This window comes from Trichosurus vulpecula, chromosome 8 (assembly GCF_011100635.1).
Source record: "Trichosurus vulpecula isolate mTriVul1 chromosome 8, mTriVul1.pri, whole genome shotgun sequence".
Lineage (NCBI taxonomy): Eukaryota > Metazoa > Chordata > Mammalia > Diprotodontia > Phalangeridae > Trichosurus > Trichosurus vulpecula.
The window spans coordinates 78,687,409-78,705,486 of NC_050580.1; the positions used below are offsets into that span (position 1 = coordinate 78,687,409).

At 41.1% G+C, this 18,078-nt stretch overlaps 1 protein-coding gene across 2 annotated transcripts in view; it reads left to right on the plus strand.

Annotated features, from left to right (window-relative positions):
* The window catches only part of PIK3AP1 (phosphoinositide-3-kinase adaptor protein 1), a 143,988-nt gene that overhangs the window by 84,206 nt on the left and 41,704 nt on the right, over positions 1-18,078 (plus strand). For both annotated transcript variants that reach the window (XM_036735081.1, XM_036735082.1), the window contains one exon: positions 2,290-2,479. In XM_036735081.1, coding sequence (XP_036590976.1) covers positions 2,290-2,479 — 190 coding nt within the window. The remainder of the gene's footprint in view (positions 1-2,289; positions 2,480-18,078) is intronic.

Below are 18,078 nucleotides of genomic sequence, written 5' to 3' on the forward strand. Positions count from 1 at the left end.
TACCAATGACCTACAAATGATAATCTCAGGGCATTAAGGTTTGCAAAGTACGTGTTACCTCACTTAATACCAGCTAGTATTTATGTATCACTGTAAGGTTTGCAAGGGCAGTTAAGTGGTGTAATGAATAGAGCACCAGGCCTACAGTCAGGAAGACCTGAGTTCAAATCCAGCCTCAGACTCTTACTAGCTGTGTGACCCTCATCTATAAAATGAACTGGAGAAGGAAATGGCAAACCACTCTAGTATCTTTGCCAAGAAAACCCCAAAAGGGGTCATGAAGAGTCAGATATGACTGAAAAACAATTGAACAAAGGTTTGCAAACTGCTTTACATGTTATCTCATTTGGTCCTCACAACAACCCTATGAGGTAAATGTTGTTATTATCCCCCATTTTACACATTTTACAGATGAGGAAATTGAGGTTCAGAGAGGTCATGGTGACTTTCCCAAGGTTACCAGCTAGCAAGTATCTGAGGTGGGATTTGAACTCAAGTCTTCCTCACTTCAAGTCCAGGTCCCTATGATGTCACCTAGCTCTCTATTATACCACCTCCCTCTGAGTCAATGGGAAGCCCAAGAAAAATTATATACATAAGAGTGCCTTACAAACTTTAAAGTACTGTATTAAACTCTGTCTTTATCATTTGTACCATCATCTCTTAAGGGTCTCTTTTGTATATCCTAATATGTACCATTAAGTGTAGCACTGATGGGTATCTTTTTGAGATGTGCTAAAGACAAGGTGTTTGCCTTCAAGAACATGAACCAATGTCCACAAAGCCTCTGTGTTCTCTTACCCTTCCCCACAGATCGTCTTCTCCTCACCCAGGTATTCTTATTTACCTTCTCCCTAGCGCTCAGCACAGTGCCTGGCACATAGTCGGTGCTTGATAAATGCTTATTGACCGACCACCTAATAACTGGTTCCCTGTGTGTGCCCTCATGTTGACATATATATAGTCCTGAGTCTAGGGCTGAGAAGACATATGCTGCCTGGGTGCCTTTCACTAATTTATATATAAGCATAAAGATATGGAAAGCTGTTTCTTTAGTAAGATGAATTTCTTTCATTTATTTCTGCATCAGAGCGAATTTTAAAGACGTCCTTTGAATTTACAGCAGATCTAAATTTGACCCTTTAATTCCTTGAACTCAGTCAAAGCCTCGGCTCATTCTCTTGTCATTTTTCTGGGATGGCTGCAGCCCCCTCCCTGAAGCCTGTCTGCTGGCCAATGACTCTCCCATCCAATACAACTTAGAGGCTGCCATTAAAAACCACCTTGCCTATATACTGTCTCTACCTTCCTAAGTATTTTGCCTGGGTCCTTTGTCTCCTAATATATCAAATCCAAATTCTGAGCGTCGATTTCAAACATTTGGCAGCTCATCCCCAAATACTTGCAAACAGGGTCTGTGTTATTCATAAATTAGCCGCTGTGCAATAGTGGGAAAGCGGCAGTTTTTCTGGCTAAAAATAATGGGTTTGAGTCCTGGTTCAGATGTGTACCAGCTGGTTTGGCCCCATGCAAGTCACTGAACCTTCCTGAATCTCAGTTTTTTCATCTGCAAATTGGGGATAACCCTAGCACTACTTCTGGTCTTGTTGTGTGTGGTCCACTCTAAAGTTCTCTATAAATGTAAGCCATTTTTAGTATCCTTATTGACACAGTGGTATACGTATATGTACATACATTCTCTTTATACATGTCAATCAAACAATAAACATTTATTAAGGGCCTACTATGTGCCAGGCCGGGCAGCAAGATGACCTAGTGAATAGAGTGCTGGGCATGGAGTCAGAAAAACTCATCTTCCTGAGTTCAAATCCAGCCCCAGACAATTACTAGCTGTGTGACCCTGGGCAAGTCCCTTAATCCTGTTTGCCACCGTTTCCTCATTTGTAAAATGAGCTGGAGAAGGAAATGGCAAACCACTCTAGTATCTTTGTCAAGAAAACCCCAAATAGGGTCAGGGACAGTCAGACATGACTGAAACTACTGAACAACAAAACAATACATGTACAGTGCCTGGGACATAGTCGACAATAAATGTCCGTGGAGTTGAGTTGTTGAATTAAAGCCAAAGCCCAGAGAACAATTAAGCCCGTCTCTGTATTGCCTACTGAGCATTGGTTTGATAGATCTCTAAGGGCCTTGTTCTATCACATTTCTTCCATCCTATAACTTCTTTCCCATTTTGTAGACAGCCAGTAGTCATGACCACCATCACGCAGCCCTACCCACAACACTATTCCATATGAAGTGTGGCATTGTCTCTTCTTTCAGGAAACTGTGGATATGCTGAAGAGTCACATTAAGGAAGAGTTAATGCAAGGGGAAGAAGACGATTCCGTGTATGAGTCAATGGCCCACCTTTCCACAGACTTGCTAATGAAATGTTCACTCAATCCTGGCTGCGATGAGGAGCTCTATGAGTCTATGGCTGCTCTCTCCCCCGCATCCACGGAGGATCTTTGTAAGTAGCAGAATGAGATGGCCATCCCACTTCTGTTTTTCTGTTGGAAAGAGGATTTCCTCTGTGTTTGAGGTGGGCAGAACCCTGCTACTCACCCCACAGAGGCCCAGATCCTGTTTGACGTAAAGCTCTGTAGTCCTAAGAGCTGAGTAAGTGAAGAATGTGCTATCCTGAGCAGATTTCTTCTCCTGACTTCCTCTGGGCTGTTAACCATTCTTTGTGTGGATGGCAGGGGACTGGAAGTTAGGATAGCTGTACCCAATGCCTTCTTAACAGATTCATTAGACACCATTTTATATATTCAGTCCTTTGGACTGAGAAGGGCTTCATCAGACAGCCAAAGAGGGCCATGATACAAAAAAAGGTTCTTACCCTGTCCTAGGATTTTCATCAGATCCCTCATGACTAAATATTCCTTCCTCCCAGGCACTAGTCTCCCAGCAAATGAGGATCTGGCTACACAGTTCCCTGGACAATGGAGGCGTGCCATTGTCTGACCCAATAACATCTGTGAAACACTTTGAAAACTTATGTATAAACCATTATTGTTTGTAACAGAGTTTTTAATCAGGGGCATGCTGGTAAATGTTTAAGAACTGACTCTCTAGGGAAAAAAAATATACCCATGATACACTTTTAAGTTTAATCTACATTATAAACATTTTCCAGGCAACTAGATGGCCCATTGAATAGATCGCTGAGCCTGGAGTCAGGAAGACCCAAGTTCGAATCCAACCTCACACACTTATTACTAGCTGTGTGACCCTGGGCAAGTCACTTAACCTTGTTTGCCTCAGTTTCTACATCTGTAAAATGAGCTGGAGAAGGACATGGCAAGCCACTTCATTATCTTTGACAAGAAAACCCCAAATGGGGTCACAAAGTGTTGGACATGACTGAATAAACAACATAAACGTTTTTGCCCTTACTTTCTTAAGTCTGGACAATCAACCAAGTGATAAGTTGAGCCCTGATTTGTAGCATTTGCTGATTTCTGAGGTGTAAATGCTCATGTAGAAAATTTAACAACTGGCTCCCGAATACATAATCCACCCTTAGACATTAAGCATCAATAGGGTACTCAGTCTAAGCCTGGTGACTGCCACCCGTTCTCATTATCCCATCATCCCTGGAGGGTGAAGCTGTCACTTCTAGGTCCTGGCTCTGGGCAGCCGTGGGAACTTGGGTGTGTAAGTGCCTGACCTCCTCTGGACCCAAGGTTATTCCTCTGTCAAATGGGGAATTAACTAGATGATCTCTGAGGTCAGCTGTCAGAGTCTATGTAGTCTTACAGACTTTATGAGAGTCTGTAACTCTGACTTTAGTTAATTCTGGAAATCCAGCTTCCAAAGGGATTTATTCACCTGTCTCTGAAAAAAAAGAAAAACCCTGAACAGCGGGGAAAAAAAAAAGGCAGCTGCCCTTGAAATTTAGCTGTCTCCACCAGGTGGCGATGGTGTGTCTGTTTCAATGTCACATTCATAACCACGAATTTCTATACCATTATTTAGATTTTAAAATAAATCTTCATTAAAACTGCACACTTACACTGTTCTAAAAAAAGCACAAAACATATGCTTTCTAGAGCAAACATCTACCACAAATTATACCATTACAAATCTTTCATTGCTTTTTTTCTCCTTTATCTCTGGCTTTATCCAGTCGAAGAGAAATTTCTTTAAAGACAAAGCCAGAGACTAAAGGAAACCTAGGATTCTCTGAGGCAGATGTGAGAAAGGAATGTAGGTATGGAGGAAGCCTGTGCAAAGGTCTCAAGATAGAATGTCTTGTATGGGCACAGCAGGTAAGCCAATTTGGCAAAAAGATCAATGCAGGAAAAGGAATAATGAGCAAGCAAACCTGGAAAGGTTTGAGCCTAGGCTACAGCCAGATGGCGAAGTGCTTGTAAAACCAAACAGAGGAGTTTGTATTTATCCTAGAGGCAAGAGGCCTTGGTGCTTCTTGAGCTGAGGAATGACATGGTTAGATTGGTGCATTGGGAATGTCAACATGGCAGCTGTGTGGAGGGTAGATCAGTGAGGGCAGAGATTGGAGGCAGGGAGGATGTTACAATAGTCCAGGGGGTGAGGGCCTGCATGAGGTGTAGCCATAAGAGTGTCACTGGAGGGGATTCAGGTGAGAGATGGCGTGAGGTAGAATCAACCAAGACTTGGCTACTTATGGGCACATGTGGGGTGAAGGAAATGTGAGGAGTCAAGAACGAGTCCAAAGACACAAACATGGGTGAGTGGATTGTACTGATGCCTTTGACAGAAATAGGGAAAATAGGGGGAGAAATTTCCAAAGAGGAATTGCAAAAATGTTTTAAGTAAGAGCATTACTGTTGGAATAATTGTATAGCCTCCCATGGTAACTACTTTGAAGGGGAGAACACTCATTTTCATAAGTCACATTAGTTGATAGTTACACTATGCTGATGAAAGGAATCCTACAACCTGAAAGTCATTAGGACTCTCTAGGTCTTGGCATGAACCTCTCTGCTGGATAGGGAAGTGAGGTGCTCATTCATCAAGCAAATATTTGCAGTCATTCATCACCTAACATCATTAATTGATTCTGAGAAAACATGATGTTAGGTGAAACTACTCATGGGGGAAGGGAAAAGAGGAGGAAATGTGTTTAGTTTTACTATGACAGTATTCTAAACTGCTGTTGCCTGAATGCCGCCATGGTGGGGTCTGGTTATATCAATGCCGTCGGCAAAGTAACCTCCTCTGGTGTATGCCCCTGTCAGCACCTACTGTAGGCAGTCAAAATGGTACATTCCCACTTGGCAAAGGGCACCAACCCCATGTGAAGCCAGGAGGCCAAACATATATAGGTTCCTACGTATTCTCTCAGAGTGCTCCCCTTCATCTCCTATCATTTCCCTTCAGTCAAAGTAGAACAATCTTCATATCTCTTTCTTATCTGCACAGTCTTATCTCCACTTGGTTACTCATACTCTCCTCCTCTCTTCCCTCTATCCAGTCTCTGTTGACATCAGTTGTTTCCAGATTTCATTCTTCTACGAAACCTTCCCTGGTTCTCCCTCCCTGCCAACCAACCAGCTGAAAGCAATTTCTTCCTCATAAAATCTCTTGTATTTTGCCCAGAGTATCTTCTTTTCACCATGGCTCTCTCTCCTTTCATGGTTATCTGTGTACACATTCCTTTCCCCCCACCTCTTTTGATTGTAAGGTAGGGACTGTGTGGCATCTGTCTCTCTGGTCCCAGGGCCTAACATAGTGCTTTGTTCCATAAGAGCAGGAACTTGAAAAACACCTATGAAAGTGGATGACATTTCAGAGATGTTCTTTTCCAGGGCCTACTTCCAAGGTACTTTCCCCAGTGACTTAATGCCAATTAAATAGATCTGCCTTTCCTTCTTCTACAAGGAACAAGAAGGAGAAGCATACTGGGTGTCTTTGCCCTGGGAGCTCAGAGTCTCTATGAATGATACATAGAAGAAAGGGGATAATTGTACAGCCTCCCACGTAATGACTGTAAAGGGAAGAGCACTCGTTTTTATAAGTTCTGATGTCTAGATTAAAGAACACTGGACCGGTGATCAGGCTTCTGCCACTGGCTATTTGAATGACTTGGGACAAGTTATTTAATCTTCCTCATTATCCGCCTCTGCAAAACGGAGGTAAAGATGCTTGCAATGCTTCCTTTACAGGGTCATTATGAGGGAAGTGTTTGATAAACTGTAAAGCTCAGTAGAATTGTGACTGGTTGTTATTGATCCCACAGGTCTTCTCCCCCACCCCCACCCCCTTACTAGACCCTTGTGTTTAAATTAAAAAGCAGAATGAACAAGCTGCTCAAGACCCTTCCTATCTTATCACTGTTCTAGCCCTCACTAATAATTTTACTTAAATTTGCTTATAGTGTTGAAATTCATTTAGTCCTAGGACCTAGGCTCCTAAGATCGAGAGCCCAGGAACCTTCTAGACCATTGAATCAAACCCCTTCATTTTACAGATGATGAAACAGAAGCCCAGAGAGGTCTAGCTACTTGCTCAAAGTCAGACAGTTCCTAAGTGAAAGATCTGCTACCTGAGTCCCAAATTGAGCCAAGTTTAGGTGGCTAACTGGGCAGCTGAATAACAACAAAAAGCTGGCTAACCAGTTTCTCTAAGCAGCTGACTAATTGTGTAGTGAAAGGGGCATTCATTGGCTTTTGAGTCAGAGAATCAGAGTTCAAGTTGCTTCCTCTTCTCTGGGGCTCATTTTCCTCATCTGTAAAATGAGGAAGTTAGTTGGACTAATGCTTTGATAAATGTTCCTTTCAAGCAGGGGTGTGCTGGTAAATGTTTAACAACAGACTCTTGGGGGAGGGGGGAAATACGTATGGTACCTTGGAAGAAGGCTCTGGAAAACAACATCTCTGAAACGTCATTCACTTTCATGAGTGTTTTTCAAGCTCCTGCTCTTGTGGAACAAAGCCATACACACACACATACACATACATGTGTATATATACACATGCACACATATATACACATATACACACATACATATATACATATAAAAGACATACTTTTAAGTTTAATTTGTCTTTATTACTTTCTTAAGTTAACCAAATAATAAATCAAGCCCTAAATTGGTAGCATTTGATGATTTCTGAGCTGCAAATGCTCACACTGAATATTTAACAGTCTTGAGTAAGGCTGAAGACTTTGCACAGTTCTGCCTCACTTAAATCCCGTTTGCAAGCAAGTCAAGACATCACCCCGTGATGTCACTGGTCTTCTTTGAGAATGAAGGATGAACAACAATAACAAAAGCAGGTTCCAGCACGTCCCTGTATGTAATTCTGTAATTCCTATGCTTCTTATAAATCATCTCAGAAAAATTCATAGGGTCACAATGATGTAGGATGTTAGATTTGAAAGGAACTTTAGAGAGCATCTGGAAGCTGAGGCCCATAAGGTGAAGTAATCCTGCTAAAGTCGCACAGGTGGCCAGTGGCAGAATTAGATCTCCCAGCAGGCATTGGAACTTTGAGTAGCATTCTTTTCCCCAAGATACCAAGTTTCAAGTGACCCCATCCCCCCCATCACAGAGCATGTTGAACAGAAAGCTAAGGTTGCTTTATTACGTGGCTTCCCTGCATGCAGGCACTGTTTGTTCTCATCTGTTTTGCAAATCAATGTTCCCATGGAGCTGCTGGCATGTGTGACTCCCAGGGCCATAAAATACCAGAGAGCAACTTCTCTTTGCCCAAGCATAGCAGAGGGCTGATGAGGCCAGCCACAGACAAAGTTGGGAAGCTAAGGACTTGGTTTTGGCATTCCCAGACTCCCCTTTCTTGACTCTTCCCTTCCATCATTGGTACCTCCTTCTGTTATTTCAGGCAACAATTGTTCTTTATTTAACCTCCCTTTCCTATTAAAAATGGAAAAGCTCTTGGATCTGTCATTTACACTTTAGTATAAATGAGTTTCCATCCATGTGTTATTGCTTCCAGTGATATTTTCCCTTTTAAGCCCTCTTTCTAAATGTGAAACAAAAGGAACAGAGACAGGTAGGAAGGTATTTTGGAATTATTGTCTCTGAAACCATACTGTTCCTTCTCCTTGTCAATAGCCCTCGGTGGAAATCGGTTTTAACTTTATATTCTGGTATATCTATGGGGAAGGAAAGTGGTCAGAAGAGAGACCATCCTGTCACACACAAGGACCTTCCCTTGGTTCCTTGGCCTGACCTCCTGGAGACTGGCTCAGGTTCGGCTGTAGGAATATGAATCCTATTCCGAAGAACTCTGGGAGTAGGGAGCCATATATCTGGGCAGAATTGGATTCTTGCAACTGAAACCCCAGGGCCTGGATCCCACCCTACCCGAGTACAAGTTCATCAGCCCCTGGCTCCTTCCTTTTGGACTCTTATCGGTACTTCCCTCCCCTCCTTCCCACAAGACATCCAGACTTGGGCAGGAATCCAAAACCCATTTTCCTCGTGTCCTTTTATTTCTCCCCAAGCACCCAGTGCAGCATACTCTTAATAAAGTGTGTGTTGAGTTAAGCACAGCATTACAGAATTACAATGTTAGAGAAAGCAGCAAACATGGCAACAGAGGAGAGGGCTTTAAAGAAATCAAACAAACAATGGACTTTTTCTCCTAGGGCAGGGGCTCCTAATCTTTTAGGGTGGCATGGATATGTTTGGCAGTCTGGAGAAGTCTGTTTTTAAATGCATTAAATTAAGTAAAATTTAATTTTTAGTAAGGTAAGTACAGGATTACAAATGAAACCAATTATATTGAAACAAGCATATGTATGTATGTATAGGTATATATGTGATATGTATTTATTCATTCATCCATCCATTTATTTATCTGTCTGTTTATTTTCCCATCCAAGTTCATAGATTCCCTAAAATTTATCCACAGACCCTTTGGGTTTCCTTGGACCCAGGTTAAAAACCCCTGTCTTAGGATATTAGTAAGCACAGAAAACCTGAAAAATAGAAGTTTCCTTTGCCCACTCCAGCCTCTTTTTAGGCAGATCTTCTACCTTTTCTTTCCCTCTGTTCCCAGGCATCTCCCATCCCTGATTTTATTTAAGGGCTACTCTGGGGGCCGACTTTACTTACCATAAATATTCCAAACTGCAGGCTTTTTGTTTCTTCCCCAGGTAGATTAAGGGGGAGTGTAAAACTGCAAGAAATAGCCACAGTTGGAAGCCTTGAGAGGAACTGGAAGTTGAACAGAGAGCCTTTGTATTAAGGCAGTCTGATTAAACTGACCTTTGAATACTGCTTACTTTGATAAGCCTGGGGGGGGGGGAATACCTGGAGTAGAAAAGGAATGAAGTGACCAGAAAAGCTGGAATTGGGGGTGGGTTCTGGCTTCCACATGAATGCTGGTTACATGAATCGCTGACTATCTGGAGTTCTAATGATAGATGAAAGTTTTCAGCCAAAAGGGGGCTATGCTCGAACAGTTATCAAAATAAGTGCAAGATGTAGTCTCAACAATGTGTGTGTGGGAGGGGGCCCACAAAACTGTTTGCTTAGCTATTATTAAATCCAAATCCTCCCAAACTAAAAGAGCAGAAGAGGAAGAACAGCAGGATTTTCCTCCTTCAGGAAACTTGAAGGGGGGAGCTCAGTGGATTGAATGCTAGACCTGGATTTGGGAAGTTCTGAGTTCAAATCTTGTTCCAGATGCTAATTAGTTGTGTAACCCTGGGCAAATCACATGACCTCTCTAAGCCTCAGTTTGCTCATCTATAAAATAGGGATGATAACGGTCTCTACCTCTTCTCAGGGTTATTGTGAGGCTGAAGTGAGATGACACACGTAACTTGTTTTGAAGACCTTGAAACATAATGTAAATGCTTGCTGTTACTGTTATTACTTGAAGTAGCTTAACTGTGAACATCACCAGACTAGGGTAATAATGCTTTTGTTACAATAAATGAAATTTTGTAGACAATTATGATGCTTTTCTTGTTATATTTGTTCCAGCCATAAACATATGATGTGAAAGCCACATTCCCATGTGTTTAGTTTCTTGAGGTGCAGTCCTTAATGTATAATTCAATTCGAGAAGAGAAAGTGCCTGTTCTCAAGAAGTTTACATTCTACTGGGGAAATATAATATGTAGACATCTATAGCAGGTTGATTTATCTTCAGAGATTTCTCATGCTGTCTAGGGAGTAAAGGAGGGTCTTCACCTTCTTTTGGCTTTTCCCTGATTTGGTACAATCTTTAGACCCCTGATAATTTGACAACATGGATTCGGATAAGGATTGTAAAGTTTGGGTATTATATGCAGTGACCAGAGGTAGTTTCTGGATTCTTTAGTTTTATATGCAGTAATAATGGTAATCATAATAGCTCATATTTATATAACACTTAAGTTTGTTAAGTGATTGCTTTATAACAAGGCTTTGAATTAGATAATTAAAAGTATTTACTAGAGGTAGCTGGTGAGGTTTAGGGGTGCTGGGACCCCATTGTTGAGGGTTGGGGAGATGAGGTCTAGGAACCACAAAACTGGAGTTCCCAGACAGGGTAGTTGAGGGGGAGTACCCCTCAAGGACTTGAGTACTGGAGAGGGTAGGGGCCGTCTGGAATGAATTCACAGACCCAAGCATTCTTTAAGTCAAGGTGGCTAAGATTTATTATGCTTTTCAGCGGGCAAGAGTTCTTAGGGAAACTGCAACCTTACAGGGGTGCAGAAAAGTTTATATAGGATATTCTTTAGTAAAACGTGTCAAATATGTTAATTAATTGTTTTGGGGTGGGATTAGGGAGTGGTTAAGGGGTGGTCAGTTCTTAAAGGAACATGCACTTTTTGTATCTACTGCACAGGTATCTTACCCAGAGTTCACTGGGAAATAGCCCAAGGTGGGGTGCTACATGGAGGTGTGGTTTTAGGCCTGAAATGTCACTAAGTCAACTGATGGTCAGGGCTGACTGGAAAATACCTAGGCTGCTTCCATCAATATCTTGTTAGACAAGATAAAAGTAAGGGAGTATACATATGTCTGGGTCTAGCATGCTTATGATAGGTCAGTGAATAGCAAATATCTCTATGACCCAGTACACAGCCAGTTCAGCACATACACAGGGAGTCTAAACTAATAAATTCTATAGGTATAGCTGGCCACAGTATCAGGAGGAGAGATAAGTGTTTTGCTAGGGCATACTGTCCTGCTTTGCTAGAGAGAAACTGCTAGGGCCAATGTTTTGAAGCTAGGGAGAGATGTGATTTTCAAACTGAATGTGATTTTGGAACTGGGGTCCAAGCACAGGCATTCAAGCACTCCCATCACCATTATGTAGTTTCATGCTCTCAGAGAATCATATGTTGAGGCTTAGGGGTGCTGGGACCCCAAAATAGCAATACGCGGGTCCTGCTCAAATGAATTTGACCCAAGCTTTCTTTCAGCCAAAGCAAGGTTTATTAGAACACCAGTCAGGGTGGGCATGATTCTAAAAATCTGCCATATTGGCAAGACTCATAAGGAATCTGAGTATTTGTGAGGCTTGTATTGACAAGTGGGCCAGATTGAATCTGAGCACTTTAATGGAGACAAGATGAATATTATATACAGTGGTCAAGGAATGGGAAGATCTAGATGGGAGTGGACAAGAAGTCTGGGGTGACTGGGAAGTAACAGAGAAGGAGCCGGAAGGGCCAGGTGCTCCAGGCGAATGCCAGGGACCTGGGCCATATGGGAAAGTCCAGGGTTTTTCCTTTTTGGGGTCTAGATCCCAAAGACATGGTTTTTTCCTTTTAGGGGTTCAGATCCCATCACCATCAGTAGATACAAGGGAATTGACTATACTTCCCATCTGACCACATTTGCTGTGATCCCTAAGACAGAGAGTGGAAGGACTTATATTTCCCATGTGACGCTATAGCCACAGCGCTGGGTGATTACATTATAAAGTGAAGCTGGCATACAGTTCAGGCAAATTGATTGACTCAGTAGTTATGGATACTTCTGAGCTGGAGGAAAAGAGAACTATGTGGATGAAGCAAGTATAGTGGTCTCTAGAACAGGGAGAATAACAGTCACATAGCTAACCTGCTGGCTGTCAAGAACAGTCTGGGGGCTGCTGATGAAGAGAGAGATTTGTTGTGACTGAGATGGTGGGAAGGGGTACATGCTGCACTCAGAGATTCAAAAGCTGTGCAACTAAAGATTTCCCCTTTACCCTAGGCTAGACCCTCTGGTCTAGTCTCGTGTCATCCCTCCCACCCAAACCAAAACTTGAGTCTCAGAGGCAACTACTATCCTTTTTTAATGGGAGCTAAGGATGTAGTTATTTCTTAATTTCCCCCGTATTATTCACTTTGCAATTCTGCCCATGTTAAATACTTTGCCACTTGATTTATGGGTCTTCTCTGCTGCTAGCAAAGCAGCCATTGGATGTTGAGATCTGAGCTTGACGTTAGAGGCTCTTACTCTGCTCTAGGATGGGAGCTCGAGCTATTTGTAGTACACTTATTCTCCAGAATATCCTTTACTGAATCTAAGTAATGTGTTATTCCAGATTTGCCCATTTTATAGGTGGGGAAGCCAAGAGAGAATTCAAGTGACTTGCCTAAGGTCATACAGTTAGTAAGCAGCAGAATCAAGACTTAAACCTAAGCATTTTGATCAGCACTCTTCCCACTAACTATACTAGGATATCTTCCATCTAATTTCATGTATTTCCGGACTCTGCTTCTATTGATAGGAAATGCACTGTCTTTTGGAAGAATATATTTAAAAATCACGGGTAGTGGGTGGCAGAGCTGGGATTTAAGCCCAGGTCCTCTGACGCCACATCCAATGCCCTTTCTTCCTTTCACGCTGCTCTGCTGAAAATATTCCCAGGATATATATTGTATGCTTCCACATTGCTTCTTGGCTGGTGTATATTAAACATATGTTAACTTTGCCTGAGTGACTCAAGGTCATTCTCAAGAATACCAGCTATGACATTGAGCTACAGATGTGATTGCAGAAACAAGTCTAGGTGGTGCAGGTCCTAATTTACCTGCTGTTCCACTGTATGCGCTGAAATACTGGCTGGTAGTAAGCCTTCATTATTGCACACTGATGCAATGGCTTGTTGGGCTGCAGGTGTCTTGATCTCTGTTTCTCTGTCTCTCTCTATGTCTGTCTTTTTTTTTTTTTGGAGGGGGAAGGCAGGGCAATTAGGGTTAAGTGACTTGCCCAAGGCCACACAGCTAATAAGTGTCAAGTGTCTGAAGTAAGATTTGAACTCAGGTCCTCCTAACTCCAGGACCAGCATTCTATTCACTGCACCACCTAGCTGCCCCATGTCTATCTGTCTCTGTCTGTCAATCTCTGACTCTGTCTCTGTGTCTCTTTGTTGCTCCTCTCTCTCTCTCTCTCTCTCTCTCTCTCTCTCTCTCTGTATCTCTGTATGTGTGTTTGTGTGTGTCTGTGTCTCTCTCACAGACACACACAGACGCGCACGCGCACACACACACACACACACACACACACACACACACACACCTGGGTCACAAACACAATATAATAAATTTCTTATGCCCAGTGCAAAGACTACAGTACTGAAGGCACAATGCTCTACATTAGACAACATTTTGTTTTAATTTTATTAATAGTAAGAATAGCAATAGCTAGGATATAAGTAAAGTGTTTTGCAAAGCTTAAAGTTTTGCAAAACACTTTACTTGCATTATCTCCCTAGATTTGATCCTGACAACAATCCTTTGCGGTAGGTACTGGTATTGTCCCCATTTTGCTTATGAGGGGACAGAGGCCAGGAGAGGTTAAGTGACTTGCTTAGGGGTCACACAACTAGTAAGTATCAGGGGTGAGATTCAAACTCAGGTCTTCCTGACTCCCAAGCCTAGTACTATCCACGATGCTACCCGGTATCTAACTTCTCCCTCTTTGCCTCTGACTCAGAGCCCCAGACTACTTGACTGTGCCTTCTTCTTTCCCTTCTTTGCCTTCCATTCTGGCTCATCTTGTCAGTGTCTTGAGCTCCCTGCCCTCCTCACTCTCCTGATGGCCATCACCTCTGCTGCTACTGTTTCTACCATTCTACCATCTTCCACTATTCTCTTTCTTTTTCTCAGCTTTCCTTCTTTCTTTTTTCTCTCATTTCCTGTTACTTTCTGTGACTCATGTGAAAAGGCTGGCATTTTTTTTTGACACAAACAATAGCTGTGCTCTGCTCCTTTTGGCCAGTGAAACAAGGCAAGACAACTGCTGTATTATAGCCAATAAGCCTGCTATATTATATCCTTCAGGTGTGCAGCCATCGTACTGGTGAAAGGTTCTTTCTTAGAGCAAGAAGAGATGGTCCTTGTTCAGAGCTGTTCTGGAGATAGCAGAGGTTTTGCTGTGTTCTGTGTACTGACAAGTTCTTATTTTAAAGCCACCCCTGAATGGAGTAAATTTTCCGCATGCCTAAGTATTATAGAATCATGCCCTATGAGGTCTATCGCTCAGTGGCTTTTTTAGGATTTGATGTCACTCTTGGCTCATTTCTTCACAAGAATGTCTGAATGATTCTTCAAAGCTGGGTGGCATGATTGACAAAGTGCTAGATTTGCAGTAAGAACATAGGGGCTTTGTCAAATTTAAATTTCATATTTCCCCAATCATCAAATTTAGTGCCCTGATAGATGGATGAGGGAGCTTCCTCCACCAAGGCAGGTCAGCACCTTCTCTGTAACTCAGAGCCTCAGAGAGTTCATTAGAGTACTGAGCAGTTGAGGGCCTTGCCCAGAGTCACGCAGCCAATATGTGTCAGAGGCAAGACTTGACCTCAGGTTTCCTAGACCAGGTCACCAGTCATTACACTAACCTCCTTCTCATTGTAGAGGCATAATAAATGATTCTTTTGTTTTTTAGACCAACAAGTTTTACTTGTTTTCAGATTATCTTTAGCTGATCTAAGGTCAGCCCCATAATTAGCATGGTAAATGGGCCTTTGCCCCAAGGGGGTTAACTTCACAGATGGGAGTCCTTTCCCTCCCAAGATTTCCATTCTTTCTGCTTATCATTTGCTGCCACCCAACTATATCTGTCCCTAGCATAGTTATGGCTTAATGATGAAGGCTAGTTAACTCTTGAAAACTGAAATTATATATCCTGATCAAATTAAGTAATTGAAGTCATTTGGCCGTTTTCCCCCTTTTAGAGAATGCCCTTTGCTCGGCATCAAGACTCTCTCAGTCCACAGAACTCTGTATGGAATTAGCATGTGAGCTCCTGGAAGGGCCGGGACTGGTCTTACACTTTTTTTGTGCCTCCAGTGCTTAGTGCAGAGGCTGGCACATAGTAGGCACTTAATAAATGAAGTCTGGACCATTGGCTGATTCAGTTAGTGAAGTCACGAGATACTTACTAAACGTCCAGCACCCAGGATTCTGTACCAAAGTCATCATTAAATGAACGACAGTCACATAAGATGCAGAATTAGTATTAGAAGTATGAAGGCATTTGGGAGACCCTCCAGTCTAGGCTAATTATAATGTAATACAAAGTGCTTCTAATGTGATACAAACCCAACATAAGCAACAGACAAACATACAGAGAAACTTTTCATTGAATATAGAAGGAATTCTCTTTGGTTATGTTGATTTTGCTGCCTTTGCATGTATTTGAAATAGATCAGATGGGGTTACATGTATATCAACATGTTTGTCTGACTCATGTAGAAATGGGAAAAATGCACAGAAAAAATCTTAGTGATATTTGTCATTGCATCTATGGATCTTTGCCAAGAAAACCCCAAATGGGGTCACAAAGAATCAGAAATGACCAAAATAACTGAACAAATATGAATAAGTATAAAGACTCACACATAACAGATATTACAATGAATGGATAGAATTTGGGCAGGCAGAGGTAATCTCTTGTTCCCCACACAATGCTTCTCCTGTTTTAGTTCCTGATCTCCATGGGAAGTACAGAGAGAAAAACCCTAATTTACTGGAACTGAAATCACTTGAACTTTCAAAGAAACTATCATTCTATATTCCATAAGAGAAATTCTATTTAAGATAACTGTAGACAATATAAAATACTTGGGAGCCTACCTGCCAAGACAAACTATAAAACACTTTTCACACAAATAAAGTCAGATCTAAACAACTGGAGAAATGTTAAGTGATCATGGGTAGGCTGAGCCAATATAATAAAAATGATAATTCTACCTAAATAAGTCTATTTATTTAGTGCCATACCAATCAAACTATCAAAAATTTATTTTATAGAACTAGAAAAAATAACAAAATTCATATGGAAGAACAGAAGATCAAGGATATCAAGGGAATCAATGAAAAAAATTGCAAAAGGTGGTCTAGCCATACCATCTCAAACTATTTTATAAAGTAGTAGTTATCAAAACAATCTAGTACTGGTTAAGAAATAGAGTGGTGGATCAGTGGAATGGATTAGGTACAAATTACATTATAGTAAATGCCCTTAGTAATGTAGTATATGATAAATCCCAAATCCAAGCTTTTGGAACAAAAACTCATTATTTGACAAAAATTCCTGAGAAAACTGCATGGCAGTTTGGCAGTATGGCAGAAACTAGATATAGACCAACATCTCACACTGTGTACCAAGATAAGGTCAAAACAGGCACATGATTTGCACATAAAAGGTGGTGTCATAAGCAAATTAAGAGAGCATGGAATAGTTTATCTGTCAGATTTATGGATAAGTGAAGAATTTAGGACAAAAAAGATATAGAGAGCATTACAAAATCTCAAACATTTTGATTATATAAAATTAAAATATGCAGTTTTCAGACAAAAAAAATCAAAACTATCTATGGCCATATGAAAAATGCTCTAAATCAGAGAAATGCAAATTAAAACAGCTCTGAGATACCACATCACGCATACCAGAGTGGGTAATGTGACAAAAAAGGAAAATGTTGGATGTTGGAGGGAGTATGGGAAAACTGGGACAATAATGCACTATCAGTGGAGTTGTAAACTGATCCAACCATTCTGGAGAACAATTTGGAACTATGGCCAAAGGGCTATACAACTGTGCATACCCTTTGATCCAGCAATATGACTGCTAGGTCTATATCCCAAAGACATCCAAAAAAAGGGAAAAAGACCTATTTGTACAAAAATATTTACAGCAGTTCTTTTTGTGGTGGCTAAGAATTGGAAATCAATGGGATACCCATCAGTTGGGGAATGGCTAAACGAGCTGTGGTGTATGATTGTAATGGAATATTATTGTGCTAGAAGAAATGACAAGCAGGATAATTTCAGAGAAACCTGGAAAGACTGACATGAACTGATGCATAGTGAAGTGAACAGAACCAGGAGAACATTGTACCCAGTAACAACAATATTGTTTGGTGAAGAACTTTGAATGACTTAGCTGTTCTCAGCAATACAATAATTCAAAATAGTCTCAAAGGACTAATAATGAAACATACTGTTAGCTTCCAGAGAAAGAACTGACATTAATTGAATACAGAAGCATGCTATCTTTCACTTTCTTTAAATTTTTTCTTTTATCAGAGTCTTCTTGTACAAAATGACTAATATGGAAAGGTTTTACATAATTGCACATGTATAATCTATATCTGCTTATTGTCTCGGGGCGGGGGGAAGAAGGGAGGGTTAGAATTTGAAACTCAAAACTTTAAATAAAAATGTTAGAAAACAAAAGCAACTTTGACCAAGTAAGTTATTTTGACTATTATAAATACCCAAATTAACTATAAAGGACATATGAAGAAAGATACCATCTGCATCCAGAGAAAGAACTGATAAATCACAGTATATATAGAATAATTTTACGTGTGTGTGTGTGTGTGTGTGTGTGTGTGTGTGTGTGTGTGTAATTATTTGTGTCTAATGGTAGACATCTCTAGGGGGGAGGGAAGAAAAAAAAGAAATTTATGTGATAATTTTGTTTTGTATTTAAATGGAATGGCAAGTTGTGCATAGTAGATTTGCAGTTTCCTGTACAATCATCTTTTTTATTGTACTATGTTACAGAAATGCTTGTTTCATTTCATAAGTTAAAAATAATTTTAAAAAAAATTTAAGAAAGAAAGAAAAAAAGGCAGCTGGCAAGAAATCTGCCTAGGTTAGACATTTGTT